This window comes from Capricornis sumatraensis, chromosome 1 (assembly GCF_032405125.1).
Source record: "Capricornis sumatraensis isolate serow.1 chromosome 1, serow.2, whole genome shotgun sequence".
Taxonomy (NCBI): domain Eukaryota; kingdom Metazoa; phylum Chordata; class Mammalia; order Artiodactyla; family Bovidae; genus Capricornis; species Capricornis sumatraensis.
The window spans coordinates 56,402,343-56,427,505 of NC_091069.1; the positions used below are offsets into that span (position 1 = coordinate 56,402,343).

A 25,163-nucleotide genomic window follows, 5' to 3' on the forward strand; every position below is an offset into this window, starting at 1 on the left:
AATCAACTATACTCCAACAAAAATTTTTAATACATATATATAAATTTTAATTAATTTTTTAAACAGAAATCATCCAAAAAATAAGTGATAAATCTGACATATAAGTATTTTAACTTCATTTTAGTTTCCAAAGCACTGTAAACATGACTAAGTATGATCACAAAATAGGAAAAATATTTTTAACATATGTTACATGCAGTGAGCTTATATCTGAGTTTGTAAATATCTTTTACAAACAAGAATTGAATATGTGGCCACCAGCAGCCCCCTGCCCTGGGCCCTGCACAGGGAGGCACCGCTGAGGACGGCAGTGACCCTTGCAACCCCTGCGAACCTTCTGCAGTGTTTGCAGAGTGCGCATGGTAGTTGATCCTGTGGACCCCAGTAGCCTGAGTGGAAGAGACATAACCTTCACATACCACATGCCCCCACATCTGATGCCCTGCCTCCCTAGACCTGGAGTCTAACACCCCAGTGTGCCCCAAGCTACAGGTAAAAGTCTTCCCTTACCAAAGTCATCCCATGAAATCTGGAAGATCTGACTGCCTCTTCGAATACACTGACACTACTTATGTCTACAGGGATCGTGAAGAATCAGGGGAAGGTAACTCCATGGTAAACCTCCTATAACTGGCCCCAAGAAATGGAGATCCACAAGCTGGCCCACAAAGAACTCAAAATAATCATTCTAAAGATTCTCTGAGAGTCGCAAGAGAACACAGATAAACAATTTCATGACATCAGGAAAATAATGCAAGAACAAAGTGACAGCAAGTGACATCACCAAGATGGCCATGTAGCTCAGTCCCCGCTTTGCTCCCCCTCACAAGAACAACTGACAGTCATTCATGGATAAGACATGGAGAAAGTCCTAGGACATGGGGGGGAGGCCGAAGCGTACCCCCACGCCACAGAGACTGAGACAGACATGTTAGAAGGATAAGAGGAGCAGTTACACACTGACCTCACTGCCCTACCCCCAGGCCATCGCAGCATCACATTAAGAGGTCTCCCCCGAGCCTACCAGTTCCTCCAGTGGGAAGAAAGAGGCCAAGATGGACATCCTGCTCCCCGGTATTCTGGGCCCCGTTGGGGTTTCACTCCAGTCTCGAATCACAGAGATGGTGAGAAACTCTGTAGCGCTTGACCCCTAGGAAGCCAGTTGTGTCATAGAAGGCTTGAGGATATAATAACCAGCACTCCGATCATGACAGACCAAGTTTTTACCCTCAGCACCCAAGTAATGGTCCAAGCCAGCAGCTTTACTCATATGCAGAGTCAGTCTGACCAAGGAGCTCAGCAGATGCAGATCTGCCTGATTCAAAGTCCTCAAATGAAATGCCTTGCCAGCCCTGGAGCCTGGTCAGGCCCCCCACTCACCCAGGCAGGGGAACTGAGTCACACTCTGCTCTCTGCTGAGTGTACCTCTTGGCCCTTCCCAGTCAAAGAACCTGACCAGAACACCTGGAAAGCTGTGTAGCCCAGCAGTGCTTAGGAGAGTCTGGCAGGAAGAGCAGATCATCCACACAGCAAAGCCAGTGACCCACTCAGCCAGGCAGGATGGCTAGAGTCAAGACCACAGACATCCTTGTTGCACATGAAGCCAGTTATTCCACTCTGCCAGGACAGGAAAGCTAATTCCTAGTGCCACCTACTGCTAAGTATAGTACCCAGTTCTGATAGTCTAGGAAACCTGATCAGAGAACCCAGGGAATCACAAAGTTCATCCTATAGCCTTGCTCATTCAAAACCAAGTCGGAAGTCCTGTCCAACTGTTCTCAGCCAGTAGCATCACCCATGACCTCAGAGCTCAGGCATTGTCCTCACAATGTCCCCAAAATAGACACTGATAGCAAGTCCCACCTGCTCAAAGATGTTACCAGTTGACATGTCCAGAAACCCAAACTGAGCTGACTGGCAAAGAACAGTCTCTGCCAAAGTAGACCAATAAAATCTGGAAGGGGACATCATTTACTCTTCTGGGATTTTATCTCATTCCTGGAAATGGCAATCCACTCCAGTATTTCTGCCTGGAGAATCCCATGGCTAAAGGAGCCTGGTGGGCTACAGCCCATGGGGTCACAAACAGTCAGACAGGACTGAGCCTCTAACACTTTCACTTTTCTTTTATTTGCAACATGCTCTTCTGTTGCCTCATTTTGCCTAATTCTGTTTTTATTTCTATGCATTAAGTAGGTCATTCTCATTCATCATTGCTCTGTAAATAGTTGTAATTTCGGTGTGCCCGTGGGAGGAGGTCAGCTCAGGGTTATCCTGCTTTAACATCTTGGCCACTTCCCAAGATTGTTTTAGTTATTCAGTCGCCAAGTTGTGTCTGACTTTTGCAAACCCATGAACAGCAGCACGCCAAGCTTCCCTGTCCTTCACTCTCTCCTGGGATTTACTTAGATTCACGTCCATAGAGTCAGTGATGCCATCCAACCATTTCATTCTCTGTCGCCCTCTTCTCCTCCTGCCCTCAATCTTTCCCAGCATCATGGTCTTTTCCAATGAATTAGCTCTTGGCATCAGATAGCCCAAGTATTGGAGCTTCAGCATCAGTCTCTCCAGTGAATACTCAGGGTTGATTTCCTTTAGTATTGACTGGTTTGATCCCCCAAGGCCATCTTCTTTTAAAGATAAAATTAACTCAATGTGAATTTTAGATCATATGTTTGCTTTATCATGTATAGGAAGTAAATGTAAAATGGTTGACTAACTTACAATGACCACTCTGCTTTCTTCTACAGATTGTAGTGGAAGAGTTTCTAGAAGATATAAATAACATTCTGAACTCAGGTGAAGTGCCTAATTTATTTGAAAAGGATGAACTGGAGCAGGTTTTAGCAGCCACCAGACCAAGAGCAAAAGAAGTAGGAATTTCTGAGGGAAATAGAGATGAGGTAGGACATGTCAAAATGGTAATAAGATTTTGGGAAAGAAAAAGCTGTCTCAGCCTTTTTCCAGTCATCCACAAACCCTTTTAAGCAGTCCATGGGTAGAATTTTTTCAGTGTAATTTGTTTTTAATCCTATGTACTTTATTTCCTACATTTAAAGCATTGGTTCATGAGACTTCCGGAGATGGTTAAGGAAAGCACAAAACAGAATCCCTACTACCTACAGAGGGTCATGCTGCTGCTGCTGCTGCTGCTGCTAAGTCGCTTCAGTCGTGTCTGACTCTGTGCGACCCCAGAGACAGCAGCCCACCAGACTCCCCTGTCCCTGGGATTCTCCAGGCAAGAACACTGGAGTGGGTTGCCATTTCCTTCTCCAATGCATAAAAGTGAAAAGTGAAATTGAAGTCGCTCAGTTGTGTCTGACTCCTAGTGACCCCATGGACTGCAGCCTACCAGGCTCCTCCGTCCATGAGGTTTGCCAGGCAAGAGTACTGGAGTGGGTTGCCATTGCCTTCTCCACAGAGGGTCATCGTCCTATCCAAACTGGAAAGCTTCTCTTATCCTTCTTAAATACAAGTTTATTTCACACACCCCCAGTGCCCTGCCTGAGGAGTTCAGTGCTTTTGATTCCATGTCCTGTCAGCAAGAGGGCTTCCCAGGTGGCTCAGTGGTAAAGAATCCTCCTGACAATGAAGGAGACTCAGGTTCAATCCCTGGGTCCATCAGGAAGATCCCCTAGAGAAGGAAATGGCAACCCACTGAGGTATTCTTGACTGGAAAACCCCATGGGCAGAGAAGCTTGGCAGGCTACAGTCCATAGGGTTGCAAAAAGAGTTGCACATGACTTTACAACTAAACAACAACAATAGCCTATCAGCAGAATTATGAAATGCATTCTCTTTCTCTCTCACACACACACACATGCACAAAACACAGCTGCGGTCCACTCTCATTTCTCCAACACTGTGCTAGATTCTCTAAGCCACTGTTTGTCTATCCCAGGTCTTTCTCTTCTTTCTGCATCTTATCCTTTTTGGCCACTCTTTCTCATATTATCTCTTCTGTGTCCTTTCATGAGAATTCCCTCCACTGCTAGGTCAGGACTTATGGGCACAGACAACTATTATAAGCAGAAGTGGCTTTAACATTGGGAGGGCTAAACAAAGGGATGCCATGCTGAATTCCTTGAAATGATTATGAAATGACACTGTAGAAGTCAACAGTCAAGGACACTGCTGTGTCTGCCACAGTCATTCTGCTGAGCCAGGAAGCCTCTAACCCAGAATGCTACTGCTTCAGCTCCCAAGCCGTGTGTCCCCCACCATGTTGGGAGGAGCTGAAATAAGGAGCCACATCCAATGATAGTGACAACAGGTCCATGCCATTTCTGCTGGGCTCTGCACCTGCAAAAATATTTGCCCTGCACCGTGTCTCTCTCTCCCAGTGGTCTTCTACCTCAAAGCAAAACTTTGTATGAACACACCTCTCCACTTTATTCAAGGGGTCTCTTAAATCCACTGATGAGGAGTACTCATATCACATCCCAAACCCAAGTTGCAACAGAGTCTGAAAAATAATTAATCTTTTGAGTCTGCATGAGAAGAAGGGACTTGGAATGGGATGTTAAAACAATTCACGCGTCCACTCCACAAACTTTATATTTGCTATTGGTAGAGTCAGATACATTAGCCGACACTTATTTTCATCATGGGTTCAGCCTTATTCTAAATTGAAAGTATCTTTCTTTTTGTCAGGTGTTTCAGTATTTCATCAGCAGAGTCCGTCAGAAGCTGCACATTGTGCTCTGCATGAGCCCCGTTGGGGAGGCCTTCCGGTCCCGATGCCGGATGTTTCCATCCCTTGTGAACTGCTGCACCATTGACTGGTTTGTCCAGGTCAGTGACATCACAACATATCTCTTTGAGAAGTTGGATTTGCTTGACTTTTTTTAATTAAAGTGTAATTGATTTACAGTGTTTCAGGTGTATAGCAAAGTAATTCAGTTACATATATATTCAGTTATATATGTGTGTACATATACATATGTGCACATATATATATATATCGGATTATTTTCCATTTAGGTTATTATAAAATATTGAATACAATTTCCTGTGCTATACAGAAGGTCCTTGTTGTTTATCTGTTTTATATAAGTGAAAGTGTTAGTCACTCAATGGTGTCCAACTCTATAACCCCATGAACTATAAGCCACCATTCTCCAGGCAAGAACACTGGAGTGGGTAGCCATCCCCTTCTCTGGGAGATCTTCCCAACCCAGCGATTGAACCCCAGTCTCCTGCTTTGAGGGAAGATTCTCTACCATCTGCTGCTGCTGCTGCTGCTGCTGCTAAGTCGCTTCAGTCTGACACTGCGACCCATAGACGGCAGCCCACCGTCTGAGCCACCTATATATAATTGTATGTATATGTTAATCCCAAATTCTCAATTTATCCCTGCCCCCACCTTTCCCCTTTAGTGACCACAAGTTTGTTTACTATGTCTGTGAGTCTTTCTGTTTTGTAAGTTCATTTGTATCGTTTTTTTAGATTCCGCATATAAGTGATATCATATGATATTTGTCTTTCTCTGTCCAACTTCACTTAGTATGATAATCTCTAGGTCTATCCATGTTGCTTTTAAATGGCAGTATTTCATTCTATTTTGCAGCTGATTAGTATTCCATTGTATATATGTACATGTGTGTGTGTGTGTATATCACATCTTCTTTATCCATTTATCTGTATCTGGACAATTAGGTCACTTCCATCTCTTGGCTATTGTAAATAGTGCTGCTGTGAACACTGGGGGCTACGTATCTTTTCGAATTAGAGTTTTTGTCTTTTTCAGGTATGTGTCTGAAGTTGCTTTATTTTAAAAAGGTAACACACTGTCCACTAAGAACTCAAGGGTACTTACATTAGCTTCAAAACCCACTGGGAATTTGCTCACATGCAAGGGTTGACAATGACAATCATTGAACAAATGCAAATAGAATCTATAAAGAAGAGGAAACTATCAAATTTGTCAATGTAGAGGTTATCAATGATCTTGACAAGAGTTATTTCAATGGAGTGATGGGGGGATGACGCTGTGAAAGTGCTGCACTCAATATGCCAGCAAATATGGAAAACTCAGCAGTGGCCACAGGACTGGAAAATGTCAGTTTTCATTCCAATCCCCAAGAAAGGCAATGCCAAAGAATGCTCAAACTATCGCACAACTGCACTCATCTCACACGCTAGTAAAGTAATGCTCAAAATTCTCCAAGCCAGGCTTCAGCAATACGTGAATCGTGAACTTCCAGATGTTCAGGCTGGTTTTAGAAAAGGCAGAGGAACCAGAGATCAAATTGCCAACATCCGCTGGATCATCAAAAAAGCAAGAGAGTTCCAGAGAAACATCTATTTCTACTTTATTGACTATGCCAAAGCCTTTGACTGTGTGGATCATAATAAACTGTGGAAAATTCTGAAAGAGATGGAAATACCAGATCACCTGACCTGCCTCTTGAGAAACCTGTGTGACATGGAACAACAGACTGGTTCCAAATAGGAAAAGGGGTACGTCAAGGCTGTATATGGTCACCCTGCTTATTTAACTTGTATGCAGAGTACATCATGAGAAATGCTGGGCTGGATGAAGCACAAGCTGGATTCAAGATTGCTGGGAGAAATATCATAACCTCAGATATGCAGATGACACCACCCTTATGACAGAAAGTGAAGAGGAACTAAAGAGCCTCTTGATGAAAGTGAAAGAGGAGAGTGAAAAAGTTGGCTTAAAGCTCAATATTCAGAAAACTAAGATCATGGCATCTGGTCCCATCACTTCATGGCAGATAGATGGGGAAACAGTGGCAGACTTTAGTTTGGGGGGGGCTCCAAAATCACTGCAGATGGTGATTGCAGCCATGAAATTAAAAGATGCTTACTCCTTGGAAGGAAAGTTATGACCAACCTAGACAGCATATTAAAAGCAGAGACATTACTTTGCCAACAAAGATCTGTCTAGTCAAGGCTATGGTTTTTCCAGTAGTCATGTATGGATGTGAGAATTGGACTATAAAGAAAGCTGAGTGCCGAAGAATTGATGCTTTTGAAGTGTGGTGTTGGAGAAGACTTTTGAGAGTCCCTTGGACTGCAACGAGATCCAACCAGTCCATCCTAAAGGAGATCAGTCCTGGGTGTTCATTGGAAGGACTGATGTTGAAGCTGAAACTCCAATACTTTGGCCACCTGATGTAAAGAGCTCACTCATTGGAAAAGACCCTGATACTGGGAAAGGTTGAGGGTAGGAGGAGAAGAGGATGACAGAGGATGAGATGGTTGGATGGCATCATCGACTTGATGGACATGGGTTTGGGTGGAATCCGGGAGTTGGTGATGGACAGGGAGGCCTGGCATGCTGTGGTTCATGGGGTCACAAAGAGTCAGACATGACTGAGTGACTGAACTGAACTGATGGGGGAGAAGGTTCAAGAGAGGAGAAGGAAGAAGAATCAGAGACAAACCTTTCAAGGAGTTTTGCTCCAAAAGAGTACCAAGAGATGGGTAATAGCCAGAGGGGTATGTGAGGTCAAAAGAGAAGTATGTTTAAGTGGGGAACACAAGCAACACACGTGTGCTGATGGAAATGATTCAGAAAACAGAATTATATTGATGGTGCAGCAGACAGAGTTAGGCATTGCTGGACCAACATGACTGAATAGGCAAAAAGAGATGGGACGGAGTTCCCAGTGAAGGGGCTGACCTGGGCAGGGAGCACGCATAGCTCACCCCAAAGCATAAAATGCACGTAGAGGGGAAGACAGGGTGAAAGCTCACTGAAATTCTATTTGCATTGCTTCTATTTTTTTAATTATGTGGGGATCAAAGTCATGAATGGTGAAGAAGAGAGAGGAAGTGTTAGTAGTCTTAGGAAGTAACATAGGGTGTGAAATACTTGGGGGAATTAGAAGTGATGGGTGAGACAACACAGAAGTTTTTCTGGGCTGCACTAAGAACTTGCTTGAGCTAGTTGTCGTGAACTGACAATGAGGCCAGTTAGCACAGCTGTGAGTTTTTCTCTAGCTGTGCTAGCTGCATGATTGTAGACATGAGGGTAACAGAGAGTTGCACTTGACTGACGTCCAGCTGAGCTCAAAGTGTTAGGAGAGGAGCAAATGAGTTGAGGTGAACAGGACAGTGATTACACCAAATTCAAATTGTATAATAGGCAGAGTAAGGACATGAGATCCCTGCATGTGATTTTAGTTATGAAATTAAAAACAGCCGCGTTTATTCATTCAGCCTAGACATTCATTCAACAAACTTAGACAGCATATTAAAAGGCAGAGATACTACTTTGCCAACAAAGGTCTGTCTAGTCAAAGCTTTGATTTTTCCAGTAATCACATATGGATGTGGGAGTTGGATTATATAGAAAGCTGAGTGCTGAAGAATTGATACTTTTGAACTGTGGTATTGGAGAAGATTCTTGAGAATCCCTTGGACTGCAAGGAGATCCAACCAGTCCATCCTAAAGGAAATCAGTCCTGAATATTCATTGGAAGGACTGATGCTGAAGCTGAAGCTTCAATACTTTGGCCACCTGATTTGAAGAACTGACTCATTGGAAAAGACCCTGATGCTGGGAAAGATTAAAGGTGGGAGAAGAAGGGGATGACAGATGATGAGATTATTGGATGGCATTACCGACTCAATGGACATGAGTTTGAGTAAGCTCTGGGAGTTGGTGATAGACGAGGATGCCTGGCATGCTGCAGTCCATGGGGGTCACAAAGAGTCGGACACAACTGAGCAACTGAACTGACTAACTTATCCATTCAACCAACAGTAGTTATTGAATAACTTCTATATAGCAGACACTGTGCTGGGGTCAGCAAATGCAGACCCAGACGCTCATCTATTGAACACAGCCATTCAGTTCATGAAACATCATGGACACAAGTAGGAGTAACAGTGAAGGGGAGCCAAGGTGAGGAAGAGTTGCAGAGAAGTGCATTTTTCTTAATAGTTAAACCATGCATTATGGAAATGAGCAACTGACTTTCCAAATCATATCTTTATTTACAGTGGCCCAGAGAAGCACTTCTTTCTGTATCAAAGACGTTTTTCTCAAATGTTGATGCCGCAAATGAAGAACTGAGAGAAAAGCTTTCCCTCATGTGTGTGAATGTCCACCTGAGTGTCTCCAATATGGCGGAACGCTATTACGTGGAGCTCAGAAGACGGTACTACACAACACCCACTTCCTACTTGGAACTCATCAATCTCTACCTGTCTATGCTGACTGAAAAGAGGAAGCAGTTAGTTTCTGTAAGTTTAATATTATTAATTTAAAAAAAAATTTTTTGGCTTGGTCTCAAAACCTTTACCAGAATGTGTAAGATCTATGTGCCATCTTGCCTGTTGGACATCTCTCCATCCTAACATGCCCTTGACAACCTACAATATGACCAAAAAGTATATTGTGTTGGTCATTTAGAGGCCTTACCCTTCCTTAATATTTTGTCTTTTATCATTTACGTAAGATTCCTTGACTCAGCGATGTGATTTGGACATTGTAACAGAATTAAATTAAGCCCATATCTAGCCACCTCTGCAGTGTTTAGTAAGAAGGAAAATTTTTGGTTTAGTAATGGAGATGGGAGTTTGGTTGTCTTACCTATCAGTGGTTCCCATTCAGAGCAAGGACTCATGTCAGGCAGACCAGGTAGCACCTCTATTCTGACTCTTTCTTCCTGAACAACTTGGAGCAGGTTTTGTAACTATTCCAATCTTAGTACAAAATAAGATTTTTAAAAATCTGTATCTACCTCTTGGATTGTTGTAGAATTTAAATAAGGTACTGTTTGTGAAGTATTAGAATATGATCTGATACAAATAAGTGCTCAGAATAGTTACTGTTTACTACATTGTCATCATTGTAATCATCATTAACATGACCTAAAATTTTCAACATTTTAAATAACAAAAATGAAATCATTTATCATTTAGATATTTTAAGTGTTTTTCAATGGATATTACCTGGTAAATGTATGCCTAGTAAAAATAATGTGACAGATATTTTTGAAACCAGCCTATTTGAGCCACCTTTTCTGTCTCATCCTCAAAAAAGTTATTTCCAGGTGGCTTCTTTACCAAATACTGCCCTTTGATCCTAGTCAAGGGTTTCCTACCCCTGTGGTCACATCAGCAACCAGAGATAAGTATCTGGGACACTGTCTCCATTGGGCCTCAGCCCTGCTGGTCCATCCTAAGGAAACAAGCTCCCAGAGATGTGAACTCCAGGAATTTCTATCTAAACTTGTCCTTAATTCATTCACCGTGCTACCAAGCTACCACAGAGGCTAAAAATAATACAGTGTGATCCCTCAGTGATGCCCTACTCCCGTGGCCAGGGGACAGGGATGCAAACCCACTGTGGTGAACTGCAGGGCCATGTGTTCCTGTACGTTCAGTGTTAAGTATTACAAACTGATTCACTAATTCTGTGAATGCAAAATTCTAGCACATAAATCGAATAGAGATACCAATAAACTCATAGTTTGTAATACTCAACATAATAGTTATTTTCTTTGTCTTTTAGGCACGTGAACGGGTGAAGAATGGTCTCACCAAGCTATTAGAAACAAATGTACTAGTAGATAAAATGAAATTAGATCTTTCAGCTTTAGAACCTGTCCTTTTAACAAAATCACAAGATGTTGAAGCCCTGATGGACAAATTGGCAGTGGATCAAGAAAATGCAGATCAGGTATGCAGCATCACCTGACAGTGGGTGAGGACACTTTGACCACCAGCTGACCCCTTACGTACAATGATAAAGAACTGGACTTTTTAGATATGTTATTAAATTTAATTTAAATATGTTGCTAAAACAATGAACCGGTAGATCAGTTTAGCCATGCTTTTAATCCTGGCTCTCTCCCTGAGAATGAGGAAATGGGACAGAGAAAGTTGTAAGAAAAGTACAAGCTACAAATAAAAAGCATCCAATCTTCTCCCAAGAATGAATTAGTTATTCATTCTTATGACTCTATCTCCATTATTTTATCATCATGGCATGAGATGGACAAAGAAGAGTATAAAATGCAGTATACCTAATCTTCTTTCATCATTGGTCTGATTCAAAGGGGTAAATATAACTCACTATTATTTGCCTTGTTTTTTTTTTACTTTTTAAACTTTTTATTTTGTTTTGGGGTATAGCCAATTAAGAAACAATGTTGTAATAGTTTCAGCCATACATATACATATATCCATTCTCCCCCAAACCCACCTCCCATTCAGGCTGCCACAGAACATTGAACAGAGTTCCATGTGCTATACAATAGGTCCTTATTGGTTATCCATCATTCACTTTGTTTTTAAACATTGAAATTAACATACTGAGATCACTTGAGCAGTCACATTTCAATGATTAGGTCCGTAGCATTGTGCAAGAAGATGAAGCAATAGCAAAAGTGAAAGCCGAAGAGACCCAAGCCATAGCTGACGATGCTCAGCAAGATCTTGAAGAAGCGCTCCCTGCCCTCGATGCTGCTAACAAAGCGTTGGATTCCTTAGATAAAGCGGATATATCTGAAATCAGAGTTTTCACAAAGCCTCCAGATATGGTCATGACTGTGATGGAGGCCATCTCCATTCTCTTGAATGCCAAGTGAGTGCCTCACAATCACCCAATACAAAATGCCTGGTGGAATTTCTTTGCTTTTCTCCTTCATTCTCACTTACATGTTTCATTCTTTTCTCCACCCTCTCATTGATTCGATTAGTCATCCAACAAATTGATTGGTACTTTAATAGTATTTTTTAATTAATTAATTTATTTTTATTTTTGGTCTTCATTGCTATGCGGGCTTTCTCTAGCTGCGGTGAGCAGGGGCTGCTGTCCAGCTCGGTTATAGTATGCCAGCTTCTCATTGTGCTAGCTTCTCTTGATGCACAGCACAGGCTCTAGAGCAGGCAGCCTTCAGTAGTTGTGGTGCTCGATCTTAGCTGGCCCATGGCACGTCATGGAATTTGCCCAGATCATGTCCCCTTCATTGGCAGGCAGATTTCCAACCACTGGACCACCAGGGGAGTTCCAATAGTATTTTTTTTTAATTATAAGTGACACACACATCACTAAACACCTATCTTTATAGCTTCTTTAGATTATCTTCGATTTTCTCTCTTGCTTAGAAATAACAATAGTAATAGTAGCAGTAAAACAAAACCCATTTTAGGTGGAAAATAACATAAATATCATTCTACAAATTTTGCAAGTCAGATACAAACAAAGTGAGTTTTTATAACTATAGCTCAACCAGTAAATGGGGCTTCCCTGGTGGCTCAGATAGCCTGCAATTCAGGAAACCCACGTTTGATCCCTGGGCCAGGAAGATCTCTTGGAGGAGGAAATGGCAACCTACTCCAGTATACTTGCCTGGAAAATTCCATGGACGGAGCAGCCTGGTGGGCTACAGTCCATGGGATCGCAAAGAGTCATACACAGCTGAGCACCTAATACTTTCAACCAGTAAATAAGAACATTTTAGGAAACATCATTGTAAATATTAAAAAGAAAAAACAGGCTATACACACTATGAAAGTAAATAGCATAAATATATGCCTAGAAAACAAAAGTAGTAACTCATGGTGCTCTTAAAGCCTAGCAAAATGCTTTCAGTAAATTGTGTTGTATTTCCTTTATAATAGGAAGACTCAGAGCAAGTTAAACTTGTTACATAACTAATGACATAGACAGTTGACGTTGTTGTTCAGTCATAAAGTAGTATCCAACTCTCTGCAACCCCATGGACTGAAGCATGCCAGGCTTCTGTGTCCTTCACTATCTCCCAGAGTTTGCTCAAATTCAAACCCACTGAGTTGGTGATGCCATCCAACCATCTCATCCTGTCATCCCCTTCTCCTCTTGCTCTCAATCTTTCCCAGCATCAGGGTCTTTTCCCATGAACTAGCTCTTTGCATCAGGTGGCTAAAGTATTGGAGCTTCAGCCTCAGTCTTTCCAATGAATATTGATGATTGATTTCCTTTAGGGTTGACTGGTTTGATCTCCTTGAAGTCCAATTCCTTAAAATCATGCATAATTGACATATATCTGTAGAATAATATCTTAACGTTCTCAAAGGAATACATTTCTTTTGTTGTCACATTCCTTTATTGCAATGCTATTAACTTACCATTTGTGTCTTTTAGACCTGACTGGCCAACAGCAAAGCAACTTCTTGGTGACTCTAACTTCCTAAGAAGACTTTTAGAATATGATAAGGAAAATATTAAGCCTCAAATCCTGGCAAAACTTCAAAAGTATATTAATAATCCTGATTTTGTGCCTGAAAAAGTTGAGAAAGTATCCAAAGCATGTAAATCCATGTGCATGTGGGTAAGAGCCATGGATTTGTATTCCCGAGTTGTCAAAGAAGTCGAGCCAAAGAGACAGAAACTCCGTGCTGCACAGGTATATTGTCTGTGTTGTGATATCTTATAGAATCAACGACCATGATCATCAGACATTCAAGCTTCTTTTGTGGTGCCACTGAGACCCTATGCAATATAGATAGTAATCATGCTCTTGAAGATTATTTTTCGTTTTCACAAAAGTGTTAGTCGCTCAGTCGTGTCTGACTGTTTGTGATCTCATAGACTGCAGCCCACCAGGCTCCTCTGTCCATGGAATTCTCCAGGCAAGAATACTGGAGTAGGTTGCCATTCCCTTCTTTAGGGGATCTTCTCAACTGAGCAGTTGAACCTGGTCTCCTGCACTGCAGGCAGATTCTTTACCATCTGAGCCATCGGGGAAGACCAGAGTAGCTAGTAGAGATTGTTATTTCACGTTCCCAGTGCTGTGGGTCCGGTTTGATCCCTGGTTAGGGAACCAGATCTCACACGCTGCAATTGAGAGTTTATATGCTGCAACTAAAGATCCCACATGCCACAACTATGACCCAGCATAGCCAAATAAATAAGTAAACATTAAAAAAAAAAAGATTCAAACATGAACAAGTGTGGCTGTGTTTCAATATAACTTTATTTATGGTCATTGAAATTCAAATCATATAATTATCATGTGTTATGAAATATTATTCCTTTGATTTTGTTTTTCCCCTAACCATTTAAAACTGTAACCACACAAAAATAGGTAGCAGGCTGGATTTGGCCTGCAAGCCATAGTTTCAGACCTCTACTCTAAAGAACTAGTTAGGAAAGATTAGTTTTCACTATTGCATGAATATTTCATTTGTTTTATCATTTTTAAAATACTTATTTATTTTTAGCTGTACTGAGTCCTCATTGCTGTTCAGACCTTTTCTCTAGCTGTGGTGAGCAGGGTCTACTCAGTGAACAGGCTTCTCACTGCAGTGGCTTCTCTTGTGAAGCATAGGCTCCAGGGCTCATGGTGTTCAGTAGTTGTAGCACATGGGCTCAGTAGTTGCAGCTCCCTGGCTCCAGAGTTACAGGGAAGCCTTGTTTTAGCATTTAAAGTTAACAGTTCATTGTAGTAACTAATTCACCTCCAAATGCTTAGTACATCTGTTTTGCTAATCTTTCTACGATTCATTGGGCTTTGTTTTGTTCTGTTTAGTCCTCCTCTTATATTTTATTCTACTTTATATTTGGTTTAATTTTGTATGTCATATCAAAATCTTTTAGAACAAAGGGAGAAAGAGAAAGTAAATCAGATTTTTTTTTAAATAGCCCATTATAAATGGGCAAATTCAACCCTCTTTGGAGCTTATTCTTAAAATATTTCTTGATTGTATTAGGCTGAACTTGATATCACTATGGCTACTTTGAAAGAAAAGCAAGCATTACTAAGACAAGTAGAAGAACAAATACAAGCCTTACAAGATGAATATGACAAAAGTGTGAATGAGAAAGAAAGTCTGGGTAAGTAACTATAAAATCTGTGTTGGTTAGGAAATGCCAGATTTTCCAAAGGAGACAGTGTTTTCAGACAGTCAGATCTCAGTTTCCATCCAACATATGGGCGTATTTGCATTAGATGGATGGCCTTAACCTTCAAGTATCACATTAGAAGAACTGAGTACATTGTATGCATTCAGCTTCTCTGTCTGAATAAGACAGAGCAGCACGTGAATTTGATCCAGAAAATAAATACTACAGAGACAAGAAGAGAGCTCTGTCTTCAGCCAGAAGAAAGGAGTATCAAAAAGGGGCTCTCTGTCACAGATGTGAAGAACAAACATATGGATACCAAGTGGGAACGGGGAAGGATGAATTGAAAAATTGGGATTGACATATACACACTGTTGATACTATGTATAAATTCATATCAGATTCTTTGCGACTGTAGCCCACTGGACTCTGTCTATGGAATTCTTCAGGCAAGAATACTGGAGGGGGTTGCCATTTCCTTCTCCAGAGGATCTTCCTGACCCAGGGATCCAACCCAGGTCTTTTGCATTGCAGGCAGATTCTTAACTGTCTGAGCCACCAGGGAAGCCCCCATAAAATAGATTACTAAGGAGAACCTACTGTATAGCACAGGGAACTCTACTCAGTGCTCTGTGGTGACCTAAAAGGGAAGGCAATCCAAAAAGGATGGGATATATTTATATATATGGCTGATTCACTCTGTGGTACAACAGAAACTGACACGGCTGTGTAAAGCAACTATACTGCAATTTAAAATTAATTAATTTAAAATAAAGTGAAAGGAACTCTCTGCATAGGCGATTCAAAGCACTTGGACTTGGCTCTGAAATGAGAACTTGGGCTAAATTGGCCTGAGGTTTCCCAGAGATGTATTGACATCATTAACCAAATAATGGTCATTCTGCTATAAGCAGAAGCAGATGAGTAAACTTCTTATACTGTAGGAAAATACTGAATGACATAACCTGATTTTCTTTCGATTTTCTAGCAAAGACAATGGCACTGACCAAAGCACGTCTGGTACGTGCTGGAAAGCTGACGGCTGCATTAGGAGACGAGCAAGTCCGATGGGAAGAAAGCATCCAGAAATTCAACGAGGAGATATCGAATATCATTGGGAATGTGTTCATAGCAGCAGCTTGTGTGGCCTACTACGGGGCCTTCACAGCCCAGTACAGGCAATCGGTGAGCAAACGTACTTCCTGTGAGGACTGAGAAGCAGCTGATACTGGGGGAGGCGGGATGTGTGCATCATTTTTCTGGATTTAGACGGAGGTTCTCTATGATGGAAACTTAGGTTTACATTCCACTACCCACCACCTCCCCTATTGTTCTTCAGTCACTAAGTTATGTCTGACACTTTGCTACCCCATGAACTGCAGCACACCAGGCTTCCTTGTCCCTCACCAACTCCCAGAGTTTGCTCAAACTCATGTCCATTGAGTTGGTGATGCCATCCAACCATCTCATCTTCTGTCACCCCCTTCTCCTCCTGCCTTCAGTCTTTCCCAGCAATCTTTCTGAGCTTCAGCTTCAGCATCAGTCCTTTTATTGAATATTCAGAATTGATTTCCTTTCGAATTGACTAGTTTGATCTCCTTGCAGTCCAAGGGACTCCCCTGTACCCCTAGGCCTTCCTTAACACAGTCCTTCTTTTCCTCTCCTGTCTTAGAAAGTTACTCGCAGCTTTGCTTACACAACACAGCAACCTGGGAGAAGAAAAAGAGACAGGGAGTCTCCCACCCCTAGGATCAGAAGTGGCACCAAATTCAGCCAGGATGAAGTGTTCTGAATTGCCGAGGCTGCTACACAGGCTCAGCAATGGGAAAGAGCAGGGATTATTTGGAGATATTTGCAAAACACTTTTATGAAATGCCTTTCAAAACATGTTTTGCCCTGACCTTGAGTTCTAAAACCTAGTTGGTGTGAGACTCATAGAGACTCTCCAGGAGCTCAAGGGTCAACTGATTCTAATCAAGCAAGGGGGCCAGGAGTGCTGTTGGGGGAGACAGGTCCCTGTTGTGCGTGTCTGCACCACTCATTGCAGGAGGTAAATGCTAATAGCCTCTGCCTCATCTGCTAATTCCCAGGATCACCCAAGGTCATTGTGGGAACCCCCAACTTCTCCACGTGGTCTCAGACTCTCCCCAGAGTGAAGACTACCATGACACCCCCTGTGTTTTATACTTGAGAAACCTGGGGTCCTGACAGCACGTATGACGTGCCCAAAGCCACACCTAGCTAATGGTGTAGTTCTAGCCCCCAGATCTCCTAATTCTTTGTCCACTTCTTATGTCCTGGGCTCTGATTCCAGGATGCCTGTGGAGCCTGGTAGGACTTGTTTTGTGGATCCTCATTTACTAAGTGTTCCTGACTCATATACAAGTAAGCTTTTCTCCTTCGACAGCTTATAGAGTATTGGATCCAGGACTGTCAGTCTCTGGAGATCCCAATCAATCCCGACTTCAGTCTTATTAACACTCTCGGCGATCCCTACGAAATACGGCAGTGGAACACAGACGGGCTGCCCCGGGACTTGACATCAACGGAAAATGGCATTCTGGTTACTCAAGGCAGACAGTGGCCTTTGATGATTGATCCCCAAGATCAGGTGTGTAACCAGTTCTTCAGATGAAGAGCAGCTTATTAACTCTGCTTAATACAATTCTATTACAAATTCGAAAAGTAGACTTCAGTGTACTTATAAGATCTTGGATGTAAACCTACAAGGCCACCGAGATGTCTTCTAGTTCACATCCCTCATTTTATGGAGAAAATAAAAAGGGAAGAGACCAAGTGCTCTGCACACTTGATATTAGTTGGTTTTATTTAGAGAGTTGACCATTTGTTTTCTGTTTTCTATGGGAGCAGAAATTCATTCCTGTATAGTCCTTGTCAGAGGAGTCAGAAGGAAGTCAGTATGATGAATTTGGTGCTAGTGGTAAAGTATCTTCCTACAATGCAAGAGACCCGTGTTCAATCCCTGGGTCAGGAAGGGAATGGTTATCCATTCCAGTATTCTTGCCTGGAGAATTCCATGGACAGAGGAGCCTGGTGGGCTACAGTCCTTGGGGTTGCAAGGAGTCAGACATGACTGAGCAACTAACATTTTCACTTTCAGGTGATGAATTTGGGACCAGCTTTCCCGGAATTTACTGAATTCCATTATCTGACTCCCTAAATGGCTGTTGTTTCATCGCTAAATCGTGTCTGACTCTTTGCAATCCAACGAACTGCAGCACGCCAAGCTTCCCCTGTCCTTCACTATCTCCCAGAGCTTGCTCAGATTCATGTCCATTGAGTCAGTGGTGCTATCTAACCATTTCATCATGTTCTAAATGGGGTTTAGAAAATGGAGTCAATTTGAAAGCAAGGGAGACAACCTTGAACACCTTGTATGAGCTTTATTTTCATAGATGGATCTTGAACACCTTGTATGAACTTTTTTTTTAGCCTAGATGGTAAAATAAATAAATAAATAAATCTTTATTTGTCCCAAGTTTGAACAACAACAAAAAAGAATCCCAAACATTAGAATTTAAAAGTGTTTTTATTTGCAAGGGGAGTGATTTTTCTTTTATTTTACATTTTTTTTAAATCAGAGTATAAGTGACTTCCAATGTTGTATTAGTTTCAAGTGGGAATCTGTAGGCCATTGCAGAGTACTGAGTAGAGTTCCCTATGCTATACAGTAGGTCCTTATTAGTGATCTATTTTATATATAGTAGTATGTATATGTCAATCCCAACCTTCTGATGTATCCCTCCCCTACTTACTCTCTTGGAGAAGTAAATAGGAATCCACTCCAGTATTCTTGCCTGGAAAATCCCACAGGCTACAGTCCATGGGGTTGCAAAGAGTCAGACACGAATGACCGACTTCATTTTCACTTTCACTTACTTTCTGGTAACCATGTTTGCTTTCTAAATCTGTAATTCTATTTCTGTTTTCTAAATAAGTTCATTAGTACCGTTTTGTTTTAGATTCCACATATAAATGGTATCATATGATATTTGTCTCTGACTTACTTCACTCAGTATGGCAATCTCTATATTTATCCACGTTGGTGCAAATATCATTATTTTGTTCTTTTTTTGGCTGAATAATATTCCATTGTATAGGTATACCGCATCTTTTTTTCATTCCTCTGTGATGGAAATTTAGTTTGCTTCTATGTCTTGGTGATTGTAAATAGTGCTGCCAAGAAAACTGGGATTCATACATTGATATATTTTCGATTATTGTTTTCTCCAGATATATGCCCAGGAGTGGGATTGCTGGATCATATGACAACTCTATTTTTAGTTTTTTAAGAAATCTCCGTACTGTTCTCCATAGTGGCTGCACCAGCTTACATTCCCACTACCAGTGTAGGAGGGTTCCCTTTTATCTACACCTTCTCCAACATTTATTGTTTGTAGATTTTTTTGATGATAGCCATTCTGAAGTGTATGAAGTGATACTTCATTGTAGTTTTGATTCACATTTCTTTAATAATTAGCAATATTGAGAATCTTTTCATGTGTATTTTTATCTATCTGTATGTCTTCTTTGGAGAAATGCTATATCTTCCACCCATATTTTGATTGGGTTGTTTGGTTTTTTCCTTGATATTGAGCTGCATGAGCTGTTTATATATTTTGGAGATTAATTCCTAGTTGGTTGCTTCATCTGCAACTATTTTCTCCCATTCTAAGGGTTGTCTTTTCATTTCGTTTAATGAATGAAAACATTAAACAAAATATTTCCTTTGCTCTGTAAAATCTTTCAAATTTGTTTCTAGATTGAACATAGTTTCTAAACTTTAAAAACTTTCACATTTTTACAAAATGAAATGTCCTACTCTGTGCTTTCTCATACAGGCAAACCGCTGGATAAGAAACAAAGAAAGCAAAAATGGTTTAAAGATCATTAAGCTCACAGATAGTAATTTCTTACGCACACTTGAAAATTCGATCCGACTTGGTTTACCTGTCTTACTGGAAGAGGTTTGCTTTTTCACTTTTTTGTTTTCCTTGTGTTAGTTTCCAACCTTCAGACCATATCCGAAATCCTGTACAGGCAATGGTTACATTATGACAAAGACACCAGTCAGCTCCCTTTTCTAAATGGTCAAACCAATTGCTTTGCTCCTTAAACAACACACTCTCATATGAGGAATGGTCTGTCACTGAACCAATTTTTGGAAGACACTGCTTTGGTGTGAAGTGGGATGGTCACTGTCTTCTGACACTGCTGATTCTCAGGCCTCGTGTGACTCTTGATCATTAGCAGCCCCAGAAATTCAAAGCAACAACCTCATCAGGGCATGTCTCCTTGAACCACTGATGTGAAGCCAGTAAAGCACCCCAATAAGTATAAATATTATTTTCCACTTAGACATAAAGTTAGAATTCAATTGAGTGGTATGGTATAAACTTTCACTTTTAAAAAAAAAGTATATATTTTTTAAATCTTTGTGCTTTATTTCTTCAGAATCAAATCACTCCAAGAGTGGAGGTTTTTTAACCTGTTCATTCATTCAATACACATTGTTTGAGAATCAATGGCAAATAACACAAAGATGGTTCTTGCCCTTAATAAGTTGACTATCTAGTTGGGGACAGAGACAATAAACAGAGAAAAGAGAGAAAAAATGAGACAGAGGAGACGAAGAGAACTTGTGGTAGGGACTTCGAAGAGATAAACCCAGTGCTGACATAGCTAATAAGGAGGTAGGGTGGGGAGAGCTGACTACCGTCATGGTTACCAATAGTAACATTTAAGCTGTGACCTGTATGAAGAGTTCACCATGAGCACTCAGAAAGATAGGCTTTCCAGGCAAAGAGGACAGCATGTACAGCAGCCTTGGACACAAAAGAAACTGGGAAACAATTGTAGTTTATTTCCTTAATTTCCCATACTAGTTGCATAACAGAAGAATGAGTAAATGAACACTGTGAGCTTAGTCTCAGTGTAACTGTGTCTAGAAGGATCTCTGCAGCTGCAGAATGGCGAGAAGCTCAGAACAGACCGAGGACCTGGGGCAACTTAGCTGCAACCCTGGCCTGGTGCAGCTAATATTAGAAACAGGTACCACTCACTGATGGCTTCCCCAGTGGCTCAGCAATAAAGAATCCATCTGCAATGCGGGACGTGCAAGAGATGTGGGTTTGATCCCCTGGAGGAGAGCATGGCAACCCACTCCAGTATTCTTGCCTGGAGAATTCCATGGACAGAGGAGCCTCACAGGCTACAGTCCATGGGGCTGCAAAGAGTCGAACACGACTGAAGCAACTTAGCACACACGCATCACTCACTGAATGCTTCCTATACACCAGACTCTGGTGGTGGTGTTTTATGTGTATGAACTCTGATCCACACTGCACCTTACAAGGTGGTTACTACTATTATTCCATTTTACCAATGAGGAATCTGAGGCACAGAAATGTGAAGTAAACCATTTGAGAAGTCTTGATTGTATAGAAAATCCACAGCAAGTTGCCAGGCTCCCAGTCTGAGCTCCATAGCGCACAAGAATCCTCCATGTGTGGCTGTGACCTTGACCAAAATGGGCAAGGTTCTGTAATGGGTCCCAGGCCCCCATTTAAACCCTGAAGTTACGGGAGAGGGGGAGATCTCCAAAAATCTTTGGCAGGGAGTCTCTCTTTCTTTCTGTGAGTTAGTGTCACTCAGACTATACACCTAACTGCTTTCTACATTTGTGGGGTGGTATTTTCAAACTTTGCCTGTACCCATTGGTGTGAAATAGAGTTAACCAATCTCAATCACTATCTTTTAATGAAATAAAATAGATTTTTATGTATTTTTAATTCATCTGCATTTATTATGACTTTTAAAGCTGGAATGTGAGTTAAGCACTACGTTCACAAAACTTGCTCTGAGTTACTTTTCAAATGGCTTTCCATCATTCCTAGGTAGGCTTAGAAATGTGCTACTCTAAAAAATATTTGTCTTTGGAAAACAAGTCCTATGGGTATTTATTTCCATTAAGTTGGTTTAGTTTAACATACTAATTTCTAGAGGCTTGGCACATGCAGTTGATCACTACAGGGGATGGGAGGTTTGAAAAGCAGATTCCAGAAGATGAAAGTCACTTTAACAAGTTGTCGTTGTTCAGTCCTGTTTTGTGACCCCTTGGACTGTAGCCCCCCCAGTCTCCTCTGTCCATGGGACTTCCCAGGCAAGAATACTGGAGTGGGTTGCCATTTCCTTCTCAAGGGGATCTTCCTGAGCCAGGGATTGAACCTGAGTCTCCTGCACTGCGTCTGGATCCTTTACCACTGAGTCACCAGGGAAGCCCAGCTTTAGTGACTATTTTTCTTTTAAATATCAACGTGTATATTAATACTTCAGAACACTTCAGTGACAAAAGACCCAGTCCACTAAAAATCTGCCTGATAGCTGAATACTTCAGGCCACGAAGGTAATGTTGGTTACACACACCTTACAAGAAACACTACTTCAGTCCATTAAGCCAACATGAAAGTAGGAAAGAAAAACTAGCTCTGCTTTAGTGCCAAAAGTATCACAGTGTCACACTTGGTAGAAATAAATCTTATCTTCCCTTGTCATACAGATTTTTAAATGTTAACAAAGTTAAGGAAATACCTGAAAACATTTTCAGAGGGAATGGAAACAGAATGTTGAACAGGTAGCCAACTAATCCTCAAGTGGAGCTTCATCTACTTCCTCCATGAGGGACATGTCATAGAATAGACTTTAAAAAGCACAAAACTGGGGACTTCCCTGGTGGTCCAGTGGCTAAGACTCCGTGCTCCCAGTGTAGGGGACCTGGGTTCGATCCATGATTGGGGAACTAGATCTCATATGCTGCAACTAAAAAAAGAAGATTGTATGTGCTACAGTTAAGACCCAGTGCAGCCAAAAATAAATATTTTTTTAAAAATAAAAATAGTAAAAAGCACAAAATTGTATTGTGGGTAGTAAGGGAAACTTTTATCTCATAAACTTTTGTTTTAAGAAATTGCATGTTCAGTTACCACATCGCGATTTAAAATAGATTTGTTAGCTATTGTTGTTGTTTAGTCTCTAAGTCATGTCCAATTCTTTGTGACCCCATGGACTGTAGCCCCCAAGGCTCCTCTGTCCATGGGATTTCCCAGGCAAGAATACTGGAGTGGGTTGTCATTCCGTTCTCCAGGGAATCTCCCTGACCCAGGGATTAAACCCAAGTCTCCCACACTGCAGGCAGATTCTCTACCACCTGAGCCCCCAGAGAAGTCCAGGTCTTGTTAGCTATAAATTACATCAAATTTTGGCAGCTCCCAAGCCCCCATCACAAGTTGATATAAAGATGTTTATCATGGAGATTGTTGGCAATGCCTACATGTCCATGTTCTTACCAACAATCAGATTTGCTTTGAGGGGGGTACAAATTACTATCATGTAGTGTAGAGATCTACAAACTTTCTGTGAAGAGCCAGATATTTGGGGTTTTTCAGGTCACATACTGTATTCTTGCCTGGAGAATCCCTTGGACAGAGGTGCCTGGTGGGCTGTGGTCCATAGGGTCACACAGAGTCAGACATCACTAAAGCAACTTACTGTGCATGGTCTGTCTATAAATAGTCTCTGAACAAATACTCTTCTTTGTTTTGTTTACTTTGGGGGTTTTGTTTATTTGTTTTACAACCCTTTAAAAAGATAAGAATCATTCTTAGCTCAAGAGCTATACCAAAACAGGCCCCACTGGGCCAGATTCAGCCTGCAGGATGGAGTTTGCCATGCAAACCATGAAGGAGAACAGAGTTTCCTTTGTCTGGGACCTGTTCAAGGACCACCCTGTGGATTCTTCTATCTTAGCTGCTTTCTCGTGGGGATGAATTGTGTATAAATTTAGCCCAAATAAATATATAACCTTCCTATTTCTTATCTCTAGAGTATCAAGGAAACAAACTCTGGAAAATGTACACTGTTAGAGGGAGTGAGAGGAGTTTAAGAAATATCCATAATATGACCACTGAAAATTTGCCTGTTCAGAGTAAAGTTTGAACATAAATTTGAAAAAGTTGCTGCCATGCATTTAATGCCTTTTGAAAATATATTTTTTTATTGTTTTAACATTTAAGCTTAGAGAAACCCTGGATCCAGCTCTGGAACCCATTCTGTTGAAACAGACTTTCATCAGTGGTGGACGACTGCTGATTCGCCTTGGAGACTCGGACATTGATTATGATAAAAACTTCAGGTTCTACATGACGACCAAACTGCCGAACCCCCACTACCTGCCTGAGGTACAGCTGCAGGCCTGGAACCCCCAGCCTGAGAGGGTTTTGCTGGTGTGATGGGTTTCCCCTTGCTGAAAGGAATGACTCCTCCTAACCCCTCTTCCCCTCTGTCACTCCCTCCTCCTACCATCTTCTACTTGCTTCTCTTCAGAGTCCTGACTGATTCCAGTCACCCTTCTGCTCACCTTCTGATTGGGACTCAACTCCCTCCCAATGCTGGGTCCCCAGTCCCCACCCTGTCTCGCTTCCCTGTGCTCCTTTTCTGCTCTCCAATCATTCTAATCAGTCATCTAATTCTAATGAATTCCAATCATCTAATCATTCAAGAAAATTAGAAATACCAAGGGAACATTTTGTGCAAAGATGGGCACAATAAAGAACAGAAATGGTATGGATCTAACAGAAGCAGAAGATATTAAGAAGAGGTGGCAAGAATACACAGAAGAACTATGCCAAAAAAATCTTCACGACCCAGATAATCACAACGGTGTGATCACTCACCTAGAGCCAAATATCCTGGAAGTCAAGTGGGCCTTAGGAAGCATCACTACGAACAAAGCTAGTGCAGGTGATGGAATTCCAGTTGAGCTATTTCAAATCCTAAAAGATGATGCTGTCAAAGTGCTGCACTCAATGTGTCAGCAAATTTGGAAAACTTAGCACTGGCCACAGGACTGGAAAAGGTCAGTTTCTTTCCAACCCTAAAGAAAGGCAATGCCAAAGAATGCTCAAACAACCATACAATTGCACTCATCTCACATGCTAGCAAAGTAATGCTCAAAATTCTCCAAGCCAGCTTCAACAGTATATGAACTGTGAACTTCCAGATGTTCAAGCTGGATTTAGAAAAGGCAGAGGAATAAGAGATCAAATTGCCAACATCTGTTGGATCATTGAAAAAGCAAGAGAGCTCCAGACAAATATCTACTTCTGCTTTATTGACTATGCCAAAGCCTTTGACTGTGTGGATCACAACAAACTGGAAAATTCTGAAAGAGATAGGAATACCAGACCACCTGACCTGCCTCCTGAGACATCTGTATGCAGATCAGAAAGCAACAGTTAGAACTGAACATGGAACAACAGACTGGTTCCAAATAGGA

The 25,163-nt window shown here is 41.5% G+C and overlaps 1 protein-coding gene across 1 annotated transcript in view; it reads left to right on the forward strand.

Annotated features, from left to right (window-relative positions):
• DNAH6 (dynein axonemal heavy chain 6) overlaps nt 1-25,163 on the forward strand; it is a 284,532-nt gene that overhangs the window by 170,399 nt on the left and 88,970 nt on the right. Inside the window, exons 46-56 of the mRNA XM_068975806.1 lie at nt 2,751-2,903; nt 4,654-4,794; nt 8,977-9,219; nt 10,493-10,660; nt 11,331-11,566; nt 13,109-13,370; nt 14,677-14,800; nt 15,798-15,994; nt 17,217-17,420; nt 19,672-19,797; nt 23,902-24,066. Of these exons, the coding sequence (XP_068831907.1) occupies nt 2,751-2,903; nt 4,654-4,794; nt 8,977-9,219; nt 10,493-10,660; nt 11,331-11,566; nt 13,109-13,370; nt 14,677-14,800; nt 15,798-15,994; nt 17,217-17,420; nt 19,672-19,797; nt 23,902-24,066 (2,019 nt within the window). The remainder of the gene's footprint in view (nt 1-2,750; nt 2,904-4,653; nt 4,795-8,976; nt 9,220-10,492; nt 10,661-11,330; nt 11,567-13,108; nt 13,371-14,676; nt 14,801-15,797; nt 15,995-17,216; nt 17,421-19,671; nt 19,798-23,901; nt 24,067-25,163) is intronic.